Genomic DNA, 22,582 nt, shown 5'->3' on the forward strand with positions numbered 1-22,582 from the left:
CTCTAAGGAAAAAGAGAGATTTTGTATAAGAGGGAGGAAAGGTAGGAAGTTTGAAGAGGAGACAAAAGAGGAGGTAAAAAACAAAAAGAAAGGAAAGAAGAAGAAGAAGAAGAAGAAGAAGGAGGAGGCCGGTGGTGGTGGTGGTGGTGGTGTGCTGGTGGTAGTAATAATAGTAGTAGAGTAGAGAGAACGAAAGCGTCGGTCGATCGTAAAAATGTAATGACCCGGCGACGAGAGAGGGAAAAAAGGTAGAGCTCCGCTTGGAAAGTTTTAGCAGCAAGCTACGTCGTAACTACGATAAGAACGAAGAAGCACCACCGACAGGAAAGCTCATGGCGTGAGAGCTCGAACAATCGACCGGAAGGGATTCGCGGCTATCGTTTCTCTTTTCTTATTTTCGTCGTCTCTGAGCGAGCAACTCGAGCGAAAGCTCGACCACAAGGATCAGGTAAGGGATACACAACTATACATATATTATAATACGTTAATCGTTATATACAGTTTCATCAGTTAGATTTTTGCTTTCTTTTTCTTTTTCTTTTTCTTTTTTCTACTTTTAATTGTGTAGTTATGTTCATATGTTGTATACATATTATTGTTCGTAACAGTCACGTTCAACCTTTGTCTATTGTTCAAATGTTATTCCCGCAACAGGTTACGATTGATGATCTACGGCTCTCGAATGAAAACAATGATATAACTCGCGGAGCTCGAGGGCTCAGGCTTCCTTTCTCTTCATTTTCTCCTTCTCCGCTCTCCTCTCTCTCTTTCAAATAGTTCGGTTTCGTCGCGCGGGTTACTCATATGCTTTTCCCTCTCTCTCTCTCTCTCTCTCTCTCTCTCTCTTCCATTTGAAATTTTCTTCCTATCTTTATAACGTCTCGAATTAAATTGCTTTACTTTGTTAATTTAATTTATAACGTATTTGTACGTAACAAAATCAGATCCTTGTCGGCAAAACTATTGAAATTCGGTCAATCTTTCAACGAGATTGACGACCAATTTGAACTAGTTAATTAATTAATTAAGTTAATTTATTCATTGTGTTATTTATTTTCCATGTTATGTTGATTTTATCGATATACTAACCTAACGTCTTATATACATCATTTTGACAGGGGTTGATAGATTTGTTCATAAATATAATATAAATGTACTTTATAGAATAATCACTATGTTGTATACCTAATTACACCGTATTATTATTTACGTGTATATTTAAAAATGTTATTATTGGTGTAAGAAGGTAGGAACATAATTTCTTGTATATCGTCTCATGTTATTTCTATCTCTCTTTTTTCTCTCGTAAAAGAAAATCTTGTTAGTCGTTTCTTAGAACATATATTATCAACGAAGTGAGCTTTCTTTAAGGTCAAAGAAAGGTAAAGCAGGAGGGTTAAAAGCCCGGTCGATCTTCCGATGCGCGACGACTCGAGCCGTTCTTTGCGCGAACGTAAACACTGGATCGGTCGATGACTGCTGCGCAATGCAATTTTTCAACAAATAATCAAAATCAAATGAATAATCGTTTGTTTTATTTTCCATTTCGAAAAGTCCATCTTTTATTTCTTTTTTCAAGACTTTTCATTTTTCATTCATCGTCAAAATGCATTTGTTGACAATATCTGAATCGACAATTATTCGGTTTTATTCGTACGAAATGATTGATCTCTAGGACCTAACACTATATATTTATACATATTTAAAAGGGTGTCCATCGTAATAGAGAAGAATTGTAATATTTATGACCATCGTTCGTGCACGGTAATAAATTCGTAGTATAAAACAAATTCGCATAAAATTATCATACATTGTCGTTTATAAAGCCAATTTATGGGAGAATATAAATATTGGTATTAAGAATTATTAATAATTTTAATTGGATATAAAGTATTTATTAAAATACTTATTTAAAATCGAAATATAATCTTTCCTTCATCATCAATTTCTACATATAAATTTGATCGGTTTATCGAAAAATACGGAATTACTTTGTCACTTGAAACTAGTTTCATAACTTTACGATCTGTTGTGTTAATTAACAAATTTTGAAGTAATTAAAAATTCAAATGAATTTTAATTCATGATGATGAATATATTATGTATATACATGCATATCTTGAATAGATTTAAAGTAATTTAGATTTAGAGTATGTTTTTTTTTAAATCTTTCAAAATGATAGAAGATTTTCTCGAAGACAGGCAGGCAGCACAGGAAGCAGGCTACATTTGCTTTTACTCGAAGTAAAAGCATGTGCTTTAGAACTATACTATGTAGCATTAGGCAAATGCTTCTATTTCTGTGCCTAAGAAATTTTCGTATTTATTCGGCGTATGTTAAGAAAGGCGTGTTCTACCAGAGTACCGTGCAAAAGCAAATGCTGTTGGACTTTAATTCGTTGGAATTAAATAAACCAATCGTATTAAGCAATTTGTTCAAACCTGTCGTAATATTTCATACACTTTATTCATACTAAAGTAATATTTTTGTTAGCCGATGTTTTATAATAAGTACGCAAATGTACAGAACTGATGAGATTAACGCAATTCAATTTTCTACTTCAACATTTGATGTGTGTCTTAAATTCACCATATGCGGATAGTTTAAAGTAACGTTATCTTTATTTAACTTTGAATTAATAAATTGGTATAAAATAGAAAATCGGATAACATCCTATATAGGGTATGATTCATACGAATACGAATAACACGTTAAAAAGAAAGAAAGAAAGATCAAAAATTCGCATCGATAAATCATCAAAATTAGTCTACGGAGAAATGATTCTATTTAAATGTTGTAAGCAAGAGATAGTAAATGCGGCAACTTGGGTGATATTATCTTTGGCACAGATAACGGATCTTTTAAACGGTGTACTAAAAATTCAATACTGTATACTGCACAGGAAACAATGGCGAATGGTCTTGCACACATGTATAAAATTGTATATATATGTAGTATATTGATGATGCAATATAATGATTAAGAAGAGGAGGAGGAGGAAAAAGAGTCGATCGAAGGTCAAAGAAGGACATTCGAGGAGGGTAGGTCTGTAGGTAGCTCGGTAGGAGACTCGATCGAATCCATATCTCGAATCGGAGGATTAATCGACGGGTTTTGACGACGATGGCAAATCAAACACTCTCACGTTAGCGGCTCCGAAGAGCTTTAAACGCGTCGAGTGGCGAGTGTTCGACATACACACGTATCTCGGCTGCAGTTGAAGCTTTTCCGTGACGTAGCTGGAGCTTTTAACGACAAGGAAAGAGTAGACTAGGCTTTCGGCAGTGTTTGCTTTGGCCGTGCCGTACTTTGCTAAGTCGAAACGACTATCATTTTATTTTTTTTTCATTCTTACCTATTTCGAAATCGGCTGTAGGCAATGTATGTAAGGCAACCAAAGACAAGAAACATTCCTTTACAAAATTTCAATCTATAGATATCATATATTTCTTTTTATGTAACTAATCGTATTTCAATACAACACGAATGGGGTATATTTTTGTAGATGTATTTGTATGTAGAGATCACAAGCATCGCACTTGATCACGTCAGTCTGGTTACCACTAACTGCCTATACACGGAACTGCTATATCCCAAGTGTTATTTGTTAACATATCGTCAAAGAAATATTTTAAAATACGAACAATATCGAATGAATAATATCGGCCGATACGTTGCATCTATAATGCATAAACTACGATGGGAATTTTATAATATTCAGAATTGCTTTGTTTTCTACGACAATTTTGATGCTATTCCAATATTATTGAATAGCTTCGAGTAATATACGAGTAATAACGTCATGGAGGAAAAGAAATATATCTTTGTCTTTATTTTTTTCCTGTAATAAGTGGTAGATATCGATATTGTAATATTATTCAATTTAACCGAATTTTACGTAACTGTAGAAATTCAATATCTCTCATCTAAATCCTACTACATGTTTGTTATATTTTATTTCAAACAAATTCTTCATCCGACATTGTAAGGTTTAAATCGTATTAGAGATAATTCTATCTCTGTCAGTCTTTTTCTTCAATTGTCAATATTTCTACAACGCTCGTCTTCATTTACAATCAATTAATGAGATTTGTCATAGCTTTAAAGATTTCTTAGCACCTATTTAGACGATACGAATTATACGAAACGATCAATTTTGCACGCGATATTGATCTAAAATGATTACGAACGTTTAAGTTAAGTCCTCTTATTTAACGACTACATAATTCAAGTTTGTTACATATGCAAGCTTATATTTAAATATACAATTACAGTTTCGTTTTGATATTAATTCCATTTGCAGAGAGTTCAAAGAAACTTAATCGAATAAAAATTCTGGAAATTGCTAACTCGCCATAGTTACACGTATATAAACAGAAATGTACGAAAACTCGTGGACGAGATATCCTCCTCTTTCAGTAGGAAGGTGAATCGATTTCGAAGGAACATGACGATCTGCTGGCAGTTCGAAAGGTCACTCGCATGACCCACATTCAATTTGAACGCGACGCAATATTCATGCCGTAGCTCACGAACAACTTATATCATTTATCGTTGATAAGGACAATTTTGAAAGGTGCGGCTCGATAAAGTAGAAAGCTTTGATTTTATTGTCCAACGACGCGTAAAGTTCTAAAGCATAAAAAAAATAATTAGCGAAATAGCGAAGAGTAGGAGCAGTAGAAAGGAGTAGACGAGCTTTTGAGCCGACAATTAGGTTCTTTTCTATATAACTTTGTAACATATTTAAATACTCGTATCCACTCAACGAAAGCTTTTACCGTCGATCGATCCTTGCTAATGGTAGCCACATTCAATCCAAGTATTCTACTTACATACTTTCATGAAATTTCGGGAAAAGTGTGCGAGAGAGAGAGAGAGAGAGAGAGAGAGAGAGAGAGGGAGGGAGGGAGGGAGAGAAATCATTCGATCGAAGAGAATGCAATTTAAACGTGTCATTTGCGAATAATGTCGCCTTGCTAAGAGAAAAAAAAACAACTTATAGCATAGACGGAATTTTCTCATTTCTGTGAAAAACTATTTCGGACGATCCCTTTACTTATACTCATGAGATTGGTTATCCCTTGGGATTTGTAGCGTCCTGCTTCGATCACATTTTTTTCTATTTTTTACAAGTGTAAACCATTCGATTCTCTTGAGAAAGGAAGTGTATAGATAGATAGATAAAAAGATAGAAAGGGATGGTCATACGTTTTTGTTTCAAATCTTTCGCTGGGATTTTGTCGTCCCTTGGAATTATCGATCTACCTTTATCCTTTAGATTTTTCTTATCCCATCGGAAAATATAGATTCTCGATAGTTCTTATATTCCTATTATTTATTTCTTCTCTTTTCCTTCTTTCCTTACTGATCATAAAAAACATATGAATACCCTCTACTTCTATTTTATTTTTTTTGTTTTTTTTTTCGAGCCAAAACCTTTTTTTACGCAGTCAACGAGTTTCGTTAAAAACTTTTTCCTCTGCTCGCTATTCCGCCGAAAATTTTTTTAATCACGTTACTTTCCTACGTTAGCTAATATGACGAAGCTATCGAAACTTTTACAAACTGTTTCACGTATGCATAGATTTGATAAGGACAAAATATTCGTCGTGGGTGTAAAATATTTTTCTCTCTAACGAAAATGAACAAAGGAAGAGAAAGAAGAAGCGTCTTTTTAAGTTGATTATTTTTCCTTTAATTATATATCGTGCAAAGGTAAGAAGGAAAATAATTATACAAGGATAACACATCTCGGATTAAATTCGATGCGAAAAATGTACGCTTTAAATGTCGTTGACAAAAGAAAAAGTTACTTCAATATGGAATTTAATTTTGATCGAGTTTGTTAATAAGGCTACTCTAAAGGGAACGAAAAAAATCTTTTGTGTTCGTTCATGCGGGCCTTATCGATGTGAAGCTTTAGACACCAGTGCCCGCGGAAACCTTCTATTTGAGTCTCGTCAAATAACTACCCTTGTGTAACTCTTTTGATAAAATCGCTATTCGAGTCCAGGATATCGGAGAAAATATGGTCGCGATAGATCAACTTTGACCATCTATTTTTCTTTTACGTTAACTCGAAGCAACAGTTTTCTCTCTCTCTCTCTCTTTCCCGTTTATTTTCTTTACTTCATGTTTTGTTTGTGAGAAATGATGTTGAATATATTTTAACTAAAAGTAGAAAATTTGTTTAGTCATGTTTGCGTGCTAAATCTACTTGTGGAATTATAAATATCTTATTTATATTCTATCTTGGTACCTATCACAAAACTAATTTTTCATTTTCTCTTTTCTATTTTCAATTCTTTCGCCAAATCAGTTAAAACTTGAAACTTTCTTGTCTTCTTGTTCGTCTTTCATTATCAACAAGTCTGGCCGTTTTCGCGAAGGGTATCTATCGATTATTTATCAAAGGCCTCCGCTTGCCAAGAAACAATTGGAAATTGATGTAAAGAGGAGGAACGAGGGAGGTGGATGTCAAGTTGAATCTGGATAGAGTAACGAGGGTGAAACCGCTTGTTGCTTCTTGTTACTTGCAGGTTCAGCAACTTTTGAAAGAAATAATCTTTTGACATACATCTCAAAGACGTATTCATTTCATTTTCAAATTTATTCCCGATTAACGGGTTCTATTGTACGATACTTGAGTAAAACAACGCGTTTCTGTGTTTGAACTTTCTATTGCTTTCTACTAACTTTAATTGTAGACATATTGCAAAGTTACTTTGTGACACAATCTTCTTCTATCCAACGTATTTAATCAAGCCGTGATATTATTGATTTTTTTTATAAAAGATAAATATACCTATTAAAACAAATTAATTAATAAAATAGATTAATATATATTGTATTTTTATATTTACAAATGAACATAATTAAATTACACAGCTTATATCGAGTCGATCTTAATGTTTTAAGTATCTTAATTTGAAGTCAATTAATCATTTACACAAGTGTTAATTACATTGTGCATGCATGAATAAAATGTCATTTGAGAAGCATTTAATACTTACATAAGTACTTAGAACAAAAATAAGGTTGAGATAGTTCACAAGCAATCTGTCCCATCGACACCAGTTTCGTGTTTTCACCTGCGCACGAGTGCCTATCGATCTAATCGAGAGTGTTTGAATTTATATCCTATGTGCCTCTTCTATCCTTAAACAACTCTCGTGTACACACATATACATAAGCATACATGAATATGCGTGTTCACGCTTCGTCGAGTCGTCTACTGCATTATAAAATATCCAGTTATATAATCACTGGACACGACGCTTGCGAGTATATAAATGAAATTTTGTAGGGATACATTTCTACAGGAAAAAATAAAAAAAACCAAATTTCCACAGATCTTCTCTTTTTGTCCTCTTCTTTTCTTCTTAAACTTGGCACAGAAACATTAATAATTCATGAATTTAATCGCATTGGCTGCTTCCCAGACTTTTCAGCACCCGTAGATTTCAATCACAAAATTACACGTTACTTCCTGACATAGTAAGTTTAACGTATTGCACTAGCTTTTTCTTCGAGGCGATAAATAGCAGCATTAGAAATGAAATACGAAATTATAGCAACGCCGAGAGTTTTCTTTCGGCGGTTAAAAGACAATATAGGAACTAGTAAAATGAAATTTGTTCATTTGTACAATTGTATTTTCTCATCGAAATGCAACATAATAGAATACGTAATAACTCTTTTTTTTTCTCATCTCTATAAATAATTTCGTTGAAAACGTAACAATACAGCACAATAAAGTTTGTTAAAAAGTATCATTGTTTTAAAGCAAACAAAAAATATTTCAATCAATTTTTTTTGTAAGAATAGAGAAAGGAATACAAGATGAGTGGCAGATAAATTTCCACAATTTCATTATTTGATACTTGAATTTAATCGAGATATGTCGATATTAATCATCAGTAACACATATTGATAGTTTATATCGAGCACATCTTCTTCACTTTGTTCTCTTTCAACGAATCTCTCTTTCATTAAGTTTGAACAATGAAAGGGTGTTCACGTGCGCGTCATGTTTGAAGAACTAACGCTCGTTTTTACTACACATATCTGAAACAACTACAGACGTAACTAAATACATATGTAAGTAAATGAGTGTACATGTATGGATAACTAGGGGATATACGTTCATTTGATATAACATCAAACGCAGGATTACCGTGGAACCTTTCACGAATGATACTCGCAAGCTACGCTTTTGAATGGCTGCTAGCTCAGTGCTTCACATTTAAAGCAGCTTAAACCTATGCTTTACCTGCTCATCCCGAACAACGTCAACTTCGATGCGGCTTGTTTCCTAATTATATACGTTACGATGCATTCAAATATGCATATGCATATGCACAGAGAACTGTCCTCTGACTCTATCGTTCAATTTCATTTCTTTACACTCGCGATTACCAACCGAATGATTTTCCCGTGATCCGTCGGATTTTCTCTTTCTCTATTGCTTTTGTCAACCAAAATTTATATAATATTCGATGCAATTCGATGCAATTCGATGCAATTCGATGCAATTCGATGCAACTAATTCAAGTAACATCGTGTGTTAAGCTAACCGATTTTCTTCTTTCCCTTGGCTTAACGTCAAATACGTAAAGATCAACAACCCTTTAATGTCGTGACATACATACCAGTTGGATACTCGCCAAGATATCGATTTCAAATGTATGCAACCGATCTTTTCGTGTCTGTAAAATCTTGTTCTCTGTTCCTTTTTTTTCGTCCTGTTAATTAATGAGTACTTGATATTTGAGTAATACATTTTGGATATAGGTTCTTTTGTCTTGATCACTTTTATATAAGTAAAAATGTCTATTTACCTATCATCTTTGTTGTAGCCGATTCTTTTGTCTTCTAATATAGTTAATTAATAAAACATACTAATTAGAATCTATCGAACGTAAGATCCGTGCATCGTCAAAGTGTATAATAATTGAAAATGTTCTGTTTCATTGTTCTCGAGAAACAATTTCTTTCTCTTTTTTCTCCAAGACTTCTAAGAAATGCATGAAAATTAACGGATGAAAAGATCTCAAAGGTATTCTCTTTTTTACGAAGGTTCCACTCGAGGTCTGCACTGGTATTCCTTCTTTCTCTCTCACTCTCTCTCTGTCATTCTGGTTACCTCGTAACGACACGAAAAATTTACATTAACCGAATCCTTCTCCAAGTACTGCTTGACCTCAAAGCGGATTTTAATGTTTGAAGGAGGTTACTAGCCTTAGTACTTTACTTACTCCCTGGTATAAGTAACTATATATACCTGTTAGAGCCAACTTATTTATTATGAACTTTTTTCTAACGAATAAAATCTAACACAATTGCAAAGATATTTATTGAAATGATAGTGAAGTATTTTTCGTCGCACTCTTTCTTATAAATATATCAACCATTTTTATTTTGACGTTTATAAAACAGGATTTGAGATGAGATATTCCATTTCTATGAGAAAGTACATAGATAAAAAAAAGACTATTTAACTGGAATGTATGTACTTAATTACATATTACAAGTTCTCCAACTGAGATATTAACTTATTCTCTATTTGCAAAGTTCGTAGAAAATACTATAGTCATTCCCTAACATATAACACATACCGTCCCCTTTTTACTCCTACACCGTCGGCATTTTCAAGGCTTCTTCTTCTCCTTTTTCCTGAGCGTTGTAGGATCGTTTGTCATTAATTTTCTCCTCCTTTTGCTCGGTACGAAAGCATCCTGGCGCCGTATGTTCATGCGAACAACGCAGCCAACAAGTTCTATAATTAAGAAACATGCACATAAACCTACATAAGTGCACGTATTTAACATTTACGGAGTATTACTATTCACTTCGGAGAAATAATATTCCCATTTTAGGAAATATTATTTTTCATTTTGTAGTATTGGTAATAATTTATCTGAATTAGTTTATTTATACAATCGTGAATAAAAATGTCTTTGCATAATTTGGAAGAAAAAAATAATCACCCAAATTAGAAGTGATAAAATGTAGAAGGATATAAAAATAGCGCATAGATGTGCTATCGAATCTATTTGTTAATTACACGTTTCCTAAATTAGAGATCTTATCAACGGAACACCCTATATAGAAGCTTTTGTTTCCTTGCTAACGCGCGATGCACGTAGCGCACTATCTGTCTCATGTACTTTGTGTTTGCGTTTCACCAAAAGGGTATGAGGATGGTTTATTGATCGACAGAAGCAACGCAGGAAATGGTTCTGCGTTCCATATATCGTGATCGCCGAGAACGAGAGAGTATTTACCGTCAGACCTGCCCTTTCTTTCCTATTTTTTTCTTTTTATTCGTTCTCATCCAACCCTCAATCGACCTCTTTCCTTTATCTTACCCTTTTCTTTTCTTCTTTTATTTTTTTTTTAATATTATCAATACATACACATTCTTACATCCTCCTACGAGCATGCTCCTTTGATTTTTTTTATCCACATTTTTCTCTCCCCCTTCGTTTTTCAATTTCTATATAATACAATTTTCTCTTTTGTATTCTTTGGTATTCTTTTGCCATAGTCATCGTGTCGTTTTATTTCTCATTGATCTTTTAGCCGTTCCTTCTTTTCGAATTTATCGTCGAAATTATGTTTACGTCATTACGTAAGTTATCGAGAAAACCTTTCCTCCTTTTTTTTCCCTTTACTTTTTAACTTCGTAGCTAGAATACTATTTCTTCTTTCTTATCCTTCTTTGCTAGCGAAGCCTACCTTTTTTTTTCTTCTTGTTTTTTCGAGTTGACACGATTCGATTATATTTACGGAATCTAATATAAAGACAAAGGACGAAGTTAATGCACGACACAAGTGGATTTACTCTTTTATCCAATAAACGGAAGATCTTTTGAATTGTTACAGCACCGTATTGAAAAAAATGGTTTATAAATAATGACAGAAAGGCGGGACGGAAAGGGATGATTAATTCGATCGAAATTAAATTGGTGAAAAATTTCATTCGTTAAATAATAAGCCTTTACAATATTAAAATCTCATTTAAAATGATGAGACTTGCAAAGAAATATTTGTAAATGTATATATGGAGAACAAATGATAACGAGTATCTACGTGTTTTGGTAGGATCATTTTCGCGCGAGCAAACACATCCTTTTTCGATAACAAAACAGTATTTCCCAAACAAGAAACAATTATAAACGTAGGTATAAAGAGGGAGTATCGTTGGATGATATTTATTTCATTTATTAATATTTGTTGTTTTTTTTTTATTCTTTTCGTTTTTATGAAATTTTTACAATATGCAATTAAGAATAATTAACTCGGAAATTAAAATAAATATAAAATCGAATATACATATAAAATAATACGTGCGCGAAATATTCATATTTATAGTTGCGGTTATGTTATCATCAAATTTGAACGTTAACGAAACTTTAGTATTTCTGTGGTCGAATGGGTGAATAATAATTTGTGATCATTTATACGTGAATCCTAAAATAAATGTAACCTCAAGAGGTACGCGTTTCTTTCTTCTCTATATTTTACTCGATACTCGGTTAGGATTTCATTTTGTCGAATTTCTAAAGAGCCATTTTGGAAATCTCGCGAAGAGGATTCCTTTAACTAGGAAAAAAATTCATGCACCTTGGGAGTAATTAATTTCAACATAGTCAAAGTATTACAGCTCGCTTCTAGTAACTTTCATTCGTTTTACATTCCCATTATATTTCTATTTTTTTTTTCACGAATTTCTCTTTGATATATCATTTTTCAAGTATACTACGAAATCTTTAAAATAATCAAATGTCAAGTTTAAAATAATATTAATATTATTATTATTAAAGAATAAAACAATTTAGAATAAAAATAATTTGCTTAGCAGTATAATATAAATGCAAAAAATTACTGTTTATCCTTCGCTTCATATTTATGTATTGCATGCAACTGCGCTTATTAAATAATTACTATATATATATATATATATTTTTTTTTTATTTCTTACATAGATCTATGTAATTATGTTCTCTCTCTCTCTCTCTCTCTCTCTCTTTCTCTCTCACTTGCAAGTTTTTGGAAGAAAGTAATTTAAATTGTAAATTAACTAAGTAAATTTTCTTCTCAAGCAAAGATAGTACATACTTATTTGTCAAGTAAAAGAAGATTAAAAGAAGATCATTTTTTGTTTGAGAAATACTTAATGAATGTCGTACGAATGTAAATGTAGTAGATACTTTTGTATCTTTTTAGATTTTTCTTTTATTTAAATACAAGCTTTACGTAAATTATTCAAACCTTAGCTTAATTATTTCTTTACAAGTTGTTAAATACGTAAATTGATTTCATTAAAACCAGTAGATCAGGAAAAAATCATGAAATCAAATGTACACCCTGAAAGGTTTTAATTAATGATCGTTAATTAATTACTGGCTAAATTCGTATCAATTCATTAGTTATAGATATCAATTTCGTCATTATCAAATATGAGTACGTTCGGATAATTTTTATCGCGTATATTGATTGTGCATTAAATAAAATAATAGATAACATTCGAGAATTGTAACGTCAATGCGAGATTATACATCAATGTGTAGATTTAATTGTATATACAATTGCACATACAATTGCATACTGTGTCATATGGTCGATAACGTCAACCTTTCACCTTTCATTTGATTTCTCTCTCTCGACGTGACATTTTGTAACTTTTCTTGTTTTTTTTTTTTTTTCTTCAAATAAAAATATTCTTTGAGAAGGTCCAGTTTAGCCGATATCTCTTACGTGATACGTTATTTTATATCTAGTAGGTAATATATTACTGTGACACACCTTGCGAGGAAATCCATTGACTTTAAAGTAGTAGGTTTTATCACAATTTCAAGTTTATGACGAAATATGATCGGTTTATAAAGTACAGGCAATTCGATAAAATTACAAATCTTTTCTTTTCTATTCCTTGTTTTCTTTCATCTTCGATTTTCGATCGAATAGAGTCAAATAAATCTATCGTATGTGAAAAGGAAAATTGTAAAGTTCGAAAAATATGTTAGGACGTAGTCGAGATAGAAAGTTTAGTAAATTGCATTGATTCTTACGTTGATTTGCATCGATTCATAACCACTTACATCCTGCACGACGCAAGTTCTTCAAATCAAACGAATGAAGAAGAAACTTTCTATCGAATTAATTCTCCTTTGATACTCCTCTTGAAACGTTCGAAATATATAGGCCACATTTTTCTATTTTAACAAGTAGAAATAAAAAATAAATAAATAAGATAAGCAATTCTCGTTTTATTGCTTAGAATTTTGTCAAATATTTATCTTATATTATCGTCTAAAATAAATGACCCACTTATCGAACTCGTCCTTCTAATTGAACCCTCAATTAAATGCCATGGTGAGGAGAAAAAGATGATTGCATAAAAAAAGGTTCATTAATATTTCATTACGGAAGAAAAAAGTCTCGGGTAGGGAAAAGAATTTCGTATCGTATGAGAATATACGAATATGTGGAAGATTACTTGGAGGATCTTTTTCTATATCATATTTTCAAAAGAAATAATAAAACGCGATCATAATATTTTTCTTCGTCCTTTATTAATTTTTGTTTTCTTTTGTTTTTCTCTCTCTTCTTATAATTTCTTGTTAGATTATTTTCTCTTCAGCTGGCGATTGTCACGTTATCAAGAGAGGGTGAAAAAAAGAGAGAGAGAGAGAGAAAGCTTAAGAAGAAGCCTTCGGGGATTCAAGGACATCGAGAGCGAGTCACCCTCTTGGTAACAAGGAAATAATAGCAAATGAAAATATAACATATCGGACGTGTCACTCCATCGCAGTGCATCCTGTAACCTCGTGAGCAAACCCTATAGCCCTTAGATTCACTAAACTTTCCAAATCACTTGAGGTTAGAGTACGAAAGTGTATGTGTGTGTGTGTGTGTGTGTTTGTGTGTGTGTCTGTGTACATATTTGAAAAGAGAGAGAAAGAGAAAACCTTATGTTTCGTCGATGATAGTTCGAGTAATTGAATTATTGCAAGAAGTGTATAAAGTCGTAGAAGAATTATAGAAGTTGACTCAGCAAGGGTTGTATTTCCGGTGTTGCAGGATGCACGCGGTTGGATTGCATTCGGCGCTGGCCATCAAGCGTCAAAGAAAGCGTCGGGATGAGCAACGTCGTGCTCGTGAGCGCCGTTATAGCGCCCAATCGGGTGAGAGTGGGCTGACATCGCCGAGAGCGTCGACCGGTTCCCTGGACCATCATCCAAGACACCATAAAGGAGCACACCCTAATCGCGCCGCGGGACAAGGCATGTTGGATACAAAGGTGGTCACTTCTATTGGGATGCTCCACATCGGAGTGGTCTTTTTAGTTTTGGGAGCATTCTTACTGATGAGCGGTCTTCTGCCCGGTGATTTGGCTCACTGGAGTAGCGAACGCTCCGGCGGTTGGTGGAATGAGTTGGTCGCTGTTGGTCTCTTCGCCATCTTAGTTGGCATCTTTTTGATCATTCTCAATCGTTTAATTGCAAGGAAGGAAGAAAACGATCTCGAGGAATACGTTCAAAGACAATTAACCAGGTCCAGGTCAGGGCATCGATTAGAAAGAGATGTCGAAACTGGTGGACTCACCACCAGACACGCCAGAAGGGTCAAACAGATGCAGCAGATACCGTCCGTTGGATCGATCACGACTGAAGATGAAAAGAACTCGGAAAACTCTCCACCGAAGAGCCCTCCACCGGCTTACTCTCCGCCACCGGTTATCAACGGCGATAATCAAAACGTACAGTCGACTCTCTTTCTCGAACAAATCACCGAAGAAGAAATCATCAGCGATCGAGTTGAAACGTCAACTACCAACAGCCTCAGTCCTGGTTCACCTAGCGAGACGAGAGAACTTTTACAAAATCCTAAATATTCCAAGCAAAATGGAAACCCTCAACAAGCTCATAGATCTCTTTACGTCTCGAGAATTTAGATGTCAAAGAAGCTCTTACTTCCTTTCAAATCGCGAATTAAATGTCAATCGCTTTTGGGCTTTTCAACAAGTCCCCTAACTAACGTTTGCGCGTCGAAAAATCTAACATGATCTATTATAACGTCTATCACCATCCTTGGCATATCTTAGACAATTTCTAATCTAATCCTTGGTGACAGGAATAAACGCTTCATTATCGTTGTCTCCTGATTCCAAAATTCGGACTATTTATCTTCGTTGAAAATCATTATTTAATCCTTTCGTTTAACAAAGGATAATATTGTTATTATACATTCCAATGAGAGATGATACGAACGTCAAAATGATTATCGATATATATATATATAGAGAGAGAGAGGAACGATTCTCCAACGATTTTCCAACGATTTTCCAACGATTTTGCAACATCAATGATGTTCAGAAGGAAAGTTTGTAATTTTGCTTCCGACGATCATTTACGGTGATCGTATTATAAACGTCGTGCTTTGCGTGTTGCCGACACGAATTTCCATCAACGACTAGAAGGTATACTCTGTCAAATTAAGCTCGGTATTACGCTAGGAGTTAGAAATTTCTGCTTTGAATCGAATAGGCTTGTTATATCGATTTAATCCTTTAACCACGCAGACCTGTTATCCATAACATTATCCGTTATAACATTAGTTTCGGTTTACGAAGAACGTCGTTCTACAAACCAAATTTATTTAACAAAAAAACTCGCAAACGAACTAACACCTCAAACATATTATTTTTACGTTTCTTTAAATTATCTAGCGGACAACAAGTATAAACTAACTTTTGTCATTACTTTATTCTACTAAACACTGCCTGTTCACATTTCAATTACACTCAAACTTGAGTTTATTAATTAAATGTTCCTATTTTATAAAATTCGTTAGAACCTTCAACAGCACTTATGTGATTAAAACGATCACGAACTACGACTGGTGGTGTAAATTTTCAACTTTGTTCGTTTTCAAAATGAAAAATATTGAACGCGATCGGGACAACAGAATTTCCAGTGAAAATACTATAATTGCGTATGAGCAAATCGAAAATGGAAAAATAATTCGTAATATAATTCTGGACGTTCGTTATTTGGAAAATGTATTCGTGATCAATACGATACTTAAATCTTTAAAAGATTATTAATAATTAAAACATTCCTTTCTGCGATTCTAATGATTGTTTTGACGCGTTGTCTATATTTTTTCTAAGTTAGGAAAAATATATCATTCGTCTAATATATCTGATCATTTATGTCGATCATGATTTATAAAGGTTTTCTTTGAATCACGAAAGAACGTGGAAATTAGCGATGTAACAATCATGTACAATCAAATTTACACATCGTCATTCTACTCATAAACAAATGAAACAGCTCGATTTTACAAAATATTTGTAAATATTCGACAGGTGTTTAAGAATGTGAAATAATCGATAGAATATCTTTTATACGTGGAGATAAATGAAAGACAAGAAAAAAAGATCAAACAAATTTACTTATGCACATACATACATATATACATATATATTATATACGTACAATTACTATGATTCAATTAATGTTTATTTTATAAATGTTGGTTCTTTTCTTTTTTTTATGTCAATATGCATTCCATTAAACTTAACTAATTCCATCGAATTTGAATATTATTTCGATCAATGCGTTTGAGATTTTTATTATTTTTGGTGAGAACAGAGATTTATTGTTTTTTTCTTTTCTTTTCTCTTTTTTTTTTAGTTGGCACAATAATTCTATCAAGTTTAATCGAAAGTGAGAAAAATCGTTTTGGATCAAAACGATCTGGTTTCTAGATCGCTTATCGCCTACGATTGATAGGTAATCGTACTTTCGTCCAATTAATGCCTTCGAATAGGCTGTATATCTTTTTCAATGTGAATTAAGATGTTTAAGACGTCAAATGGAAACTAATAGAAATGTGAAACTAAAAAAAATTGTAAAAAAAAAAGAAAAATATCAAAAAAAAAAAAAAGACAAGAAACGAAATAAAAATGTGTGTGTCTCTGTCGTATGATAAAAACTAATTGTTAAGGAGTTGAAAAGAGGTAAGATAATAAACCTCTCGATAAGATGTTTACAGATAAATATGATGAAAGTAGAGTTTGAAGAATGACGTAACGAGACTCGTACATTTAATTACGTACTTGGCAGCATTTACGTGGCAGATATTACGTCAATCAGAATGGAATGTTTTATTAAATATAATAAAATAAAGTGAGCGTGTTAAAGAGAGAAAAGTAATGAAGTGAAAAGAAAAAAATCTATAAAATTATAATAAAAAAAAAAATAATAAAAAAATAAAAAAATAAAAAAATAAAAAAAATAAATAAAAAACAAAACGGAGAAAACGAATAATTCAAGGACCAAGATAAATTAATTCGAAGCAAACGTTATAGAGATAAAGCATGAAGGAAAGGATAAACAGTGGAGGAAAAAAAGAATAAATGAAAAAAAAAAAGATTATTACCATTAGCGATTACGATCGTTGAGATGAAGAATTATTAGCGAGCGGCATATCGGCGGACTCTTCGCGTGTTCATTCAACAATAAGAGGAAAAAAGCAACTAACGCGACGAGAGAAAGAGATACATATGAACTAATTATTACTAATCGTAACTCGTAATACTAATCGTATTATCAACGCGAACATACTCATTAATCTGTAAACATTTCAAATACGAACGTCTCAATGTTCGATCCAGTATCAGTCATTGCGCTTGCATTCTCTTTTACGTTTTTTTAACAAATTACATGAACATTTCGATCGATATTTATCTATCACAATCGATCGAATCAATGTTTTGACCACCTTGGGGACGTCCATGAAAAAAATTAAATAAAACACATACACAAAAATTATTAAAATATAAAAAAGAAATATATATATATATATAAATAATCAGCCAAAAATATTCTGCCTAGGAATCGTCAGGATTATTTCTACCGAATGATGATGATAGGTCGATCGAAATAAAATTAAAAGAAAAATAAAAGAGAAGAGAAATATAATAAATGTCTCTTTTTGCTCGTTTTATTATCGATTGGTCGGGATTCCTATCGAGAATTTATTCTTACGTCAGAAACGTAATAAATATCTACTATCTTCGGCTCGATGTCAATATCTTCTTCTTCTTCTTCTTCTTCTTCTTCTTTTTGGAAAGAGAGAGAAAGAGAAAAAGAGAGAACGAGAGAACGAGAGAGAAATGGAAAGGAATATAAAATATTCGAATCGATGAAGAATTGAACGCATGAGAATGTCCCTTCGGTGAATCCGAGTTACGTGGTGACGCAAATCTATGGGGGGTATTCTATCGTTTGGTCATACAGTCGAATAACAGTATTTCGTAGAACACCCTCGACGTCCAGTGACTGATGGTGCGCGTTAATCTTAAGCTAGATGATAATTTTAATATATGCTATATATTCCATTTTATAATACCCTCGAGTGTTTACGTATTATATAATACGCTAGTCATAAATTAAACCAAAAGAAAAGACAACAAAAATGACTTTCGGAAACGATCCGATTCGCACAGAGACCAACTTAGATTGAATATTTTATTTCTTTTTTTTTTTCTTTTTCATTCCCCGTTATTGGAATTTTATAATTTCGTCCTTCTCTTTTTTTTTTCTTCGATAAATACGACATTAGCAAAAAATTCGAATTATTTTCTCATTTATTCCGTTTATCTGTTTTAATTTCGGATCGTTTTCTGACGTCTTATGTTAGAGAGTAAGAATATTGCCATGCTCGGGCGCTACCATTCTGTGATCCAATGAAAAAAAAATGAACAAGAAAAATTACACACACACACACACACACACACACACACACACACACACACACACACACACACACACACACACACCCAAGATAAAAAGTAGAAAAAAAGAATTAATTAAAATTCGCATGAAAGGGAAACGTGTTTAAAGGAATAAAAGATGAATGAAAAGAAGAAACGTTCTTTCGAAGAATCTTACTCTGTAAATATTTAAATGTATATATTATACATTTACATATATATTATATTACATTATATTATATTATATTATATTATATATTATACTATATTATTATACACCTGTACCTTTTTTAATTGAGACACTCTTATACATTTATTAGAGATAACGTGTCTTCACTTTTTGCATTCCGCGCAATTCCAATTTTTGTACGCTCTTGCAAAGATCGACGAGGGAATGTTATTTCATCTAATTGTACATGAAATTGATAAGAGAACTAATTGATAGGAGAACGCGTATGCAACAAAGAGAGAAAGAGAGAGAGAGAGAGAGAGAGAGAGAGAGAGAGAGAAAAGTAGAGTGAAAGAGAAAAACAAATATGGATGCATCTTTTAAGATCATACAATTGAGTGAAAGTGCCTTTCACGATGTGTTTCGTATTTTTTTCTAGCTTTTCGACGTCAATGGGAAGCAATTTAATTTTGTTCGTTTATTTTTTAATTTGTCGCATATTAATTTTTGCATCGAAAAAAAGGGCAACAATAATAATAATAATAATAATATATATAATTTGTTTTACGAGTTATAATTAAAAATCTACGTTTAAAGAAGCAGTTATACTTGTGCATGTATGTATGTATGTATAATACTTCATTATTTTTTCTTAAATACATATTTATATAGTGTAATCATACAATTATGCATCCCTGGTGACTTTGAACACGTTCTGCTTTTTTATTTCTCTCCCTGTATTTTTTTTTGTTTCTTTTGTTTGTTCCTTTTTCAACAGAGTCGAGAGCTACTTCTTCTATTCCCACGACCGAAAAGCTAACATTGCAAAACTAATTTTTAAGTGGCGCGCGTACTACTTCTGTACTTCGCTCTTTTTGTGGATTAGTTTAGAGACAACAGAAAGAGTTGAGAAGTGAAATAAGAAACAAGAAGATAATGTAAAAGAAAAAAAAGATAGCATTGGAAAAAGGGGGAAAAAACACAATGGTAATTACTGTTTATCTATACTACACTAACTGTACTTGTCCCTCTCCGATCAAAACCGTGCTCCAATTCTATACAAGTTGACAAACTTTTTTATCGCTGTATATTATTAAAAAGAGAGTGATTTTTTAAATGCACAACAAATACTGTGTATATATATATATACACACATTAACATATAAATAAAATATATTTATTAGATTATTGCATAATTTGTATCGCATTTCTTATGTTTAGGTCAGAATATTACACGTCTAATTATCCATTGCAGGTGCAGATATTTGTTTGAATTCTTCAAATTAAATCATTGATGAAAAAAATGCAATAATCTAATATATCGTTTAGCGATTGGTGAATATACCTGTATCCTATTTTTAATTTATGATCGATAAATTGAACCGATTCGTCGGTACGAGGTACAGGTGTATTCAAAGAAAAAAAAATAAATAAGTGGTACAATTTATTTACATTACCACGTAACTACTGTTAGCCTCGATTTAACGAAGAGACGAAAAGAAAAGAGAGGAAAAAGAACAAAAAAAAAAACAGAAAAAAAAAGAAAAAATACTTTTTAGAGAATACGAAGCTTCGAGGCTTTCTAATTAAAATATAATACAAATTTACGAATAGTCGAAAAAGGCATATTTCGGTTGTTAAAACGATCTTGAAAATTGACATACCGAAACACGATAATAAATGACTTTTTTTTTTTGAATGAGAGAACTTATAGATCTTTGTGTGCGAGTATGCGTATGTGTGATATATATGTATATCTGTGCGTTTGTTTTAAGAGAGTTGGGGGGAAAGGGGTGCAAGAGAAGGAGTGCGTAAGAAAACTACGAAACGGAAAAAAAATAGCTTAGATTATACATGAAAATGTAGATATTACACAGAAGCGATTACGATAAGCATCTTGTTGAAGAGACTAAACTGCGTTATTATTATTATTCCAACGTTAAGTTCTTCTATATTGGAATTATTAGAAGATAAAACAGAACCATCGCGTAGGATAAATCGATCGACGTCATGTGCCGTTGACCTCGAGAGTTCATGTAGTGTTCATGTAATGTTCATGCAGTTGCATACGTAGCTACGTAAGTACTACATGCATATATGCGTGTTGCTTAAAGCATCAGAATCACACGGTAACGGTACGATGATCGTCTCGTCTCGTCTCGTCTCGTCTCTGACCCGATTATACCTTTACAAAGGATTTATATCACGCGCGAGTTTCTCATTTAATCGAGATGTTGGACCATTGTCAAGGATGATTACAGAGGACGTACTTAAAACAATCATCGCTACGATCGTTCACTACTTATTTATTTGATTTTATTTTATTCTTTTTCCTTTTCAATATTTTACGACCCAGGAAAAAAAAACAGAGAGATATTTTTTCCATATTTTTTTAATACAATGCTAGAAGATTTTTGCGTTTCGGGAATATGATGCAGATGATGATGCTTTGAAAATCGTTGACTTAGAAAGAGAGCTTTTATTTTGCTAGATTAGAAAGAAAAAATAGAAATGTTTGTTCTCGTGCATTTGGTACACAACGATCCATCGATCCTCGAAGAAATTCAGGAGATAGTTATCTTTCTCTCTTTCTCTCTCTTTCCCTGTATCATCCACCATTTTGTCTTTTCTCGTTGTTTCGAGGTGAACCGGCTAAAGGCTATTCTTCGAAAATTAAGGACAAAGTTTCCGAGCCGCTTGCGACGGTGCTTGCGACGGTGCTTGCGACGATGCTTGCTAGGGGGAAAAATAATATAAAAATAACAATCTCGCGTTTGGGAAGTTCGTCGATGAAGATTACTGCATATAATGCTCGATCAGACGTTGTTTTTTTATTTTCCAGCAGTTCTTTTTTTGGATTTCCAAGTTGTTCTTCGTCGACGAAAGCAATATGTCTTCGAGATTGTTAGTAAAAGTCCGATAATGAGAAGCCGATAAAAAAAAAAAAAAAAAAAAAACAACAACAACAACACAACAAAGTTATGAAAGAAAAAGTGATTTAAAGGAAGACGTGTCAAACAAACGTGTTCAATTATTTCGATACGATTAATCTTTATGATTTATTTAGAATCGTGATCGATCGTGCATTGCCAACTAATTTCTTGCGCGATGAGTTTGCTCCTTTTCCTCAGATTAGACTCAATTTGTTTGACACAATTTTCTTTATAAATGCATTTCTAATGTATGTACTTTATTCGAGAAAAACAAAATTCATCGAACGATTTGCTATTTCGTAGTTTTAAGATTATTGAAAATATCGTAGCGAGAAAGAACGAATGGATTGCATGAAATGATTAAAAAAAGGAAGGACCGATCAGCGAGCCGTAACGATCGTAATCATTCTCATAGTTACTAAAATATTATCACATCACTATTTGCAATTTACTGCTACCTACAATTATTACTATACGACTAGCAACTAATAAGCTTTCTTATGGCATTTCTCTATTGTACCACTTATACATTTGACGCACGACTTTTTCGAAAATAAATCTTTATGAAACGCTCCATTGTTTTGTAATTTGGTAGTTCTTTCTATTGATCCAACGAGATCCATGCATTTTCCTTTATGTTTATTGTATATTATGACATCTCTTCCTCGATAGGTTTATTTTATTGT

The 22,582-nt window shown here is 32.8% G+C and overlaps 2 protein-coding genes across 2 annotated transcripts in view; both read left to right on the forward strand.

Moving 5' to 3' along the window:
• The first annotated feature begins 305 nt into the window (after positions 1-305).
• LOC107072216 (uncharacterized) overlaps positions 306-22,582 on the forward strand; it is a 34,667-nt gene continuing 12,390 nt past the window's right edge. The window contains exon 1 of the mRNA XM_089175314.1: positions 306-448. The gene's annotated coding sequence lies outside the window, so the exon portion shown is untranslated. The remainder of the gene's footprint in view (positions 449-22,582) is intronic.
• Positions 308-22,470, forward strand: LOC107072217 (uncharacterized). Its single transcript, XM_015331975.2, has 2 exons — positions 308-448; positions 14,093-22,470. Exon 2 carries the CDS (start codon positions 14,094-14,096, stop codon positions 14,964-14,966), a length of 873 nt encoding a protein of 290 aa, XP_015187461.1. The 5' UTR covers positions 308-448; position 14,093; the 3' UTR covers positions 14,967-22,470.

The sequence above is a fragment of the Polistes dominula genome, unplaced genomic scaffold (assembly GCF_049000335.1).
Source record: "Polistes dominula isolate Pdom_NZ unplaced genomic scaffold, Pdom_raw_medaka contig_82, whole genome shotgun sequence".
Classification (NCBI taxonomy): Eukaryota; Metazoa; Arthropoda; class Insecta; order Hymenoptera; family Vespidae; genus Polistes; species Polistes dominula.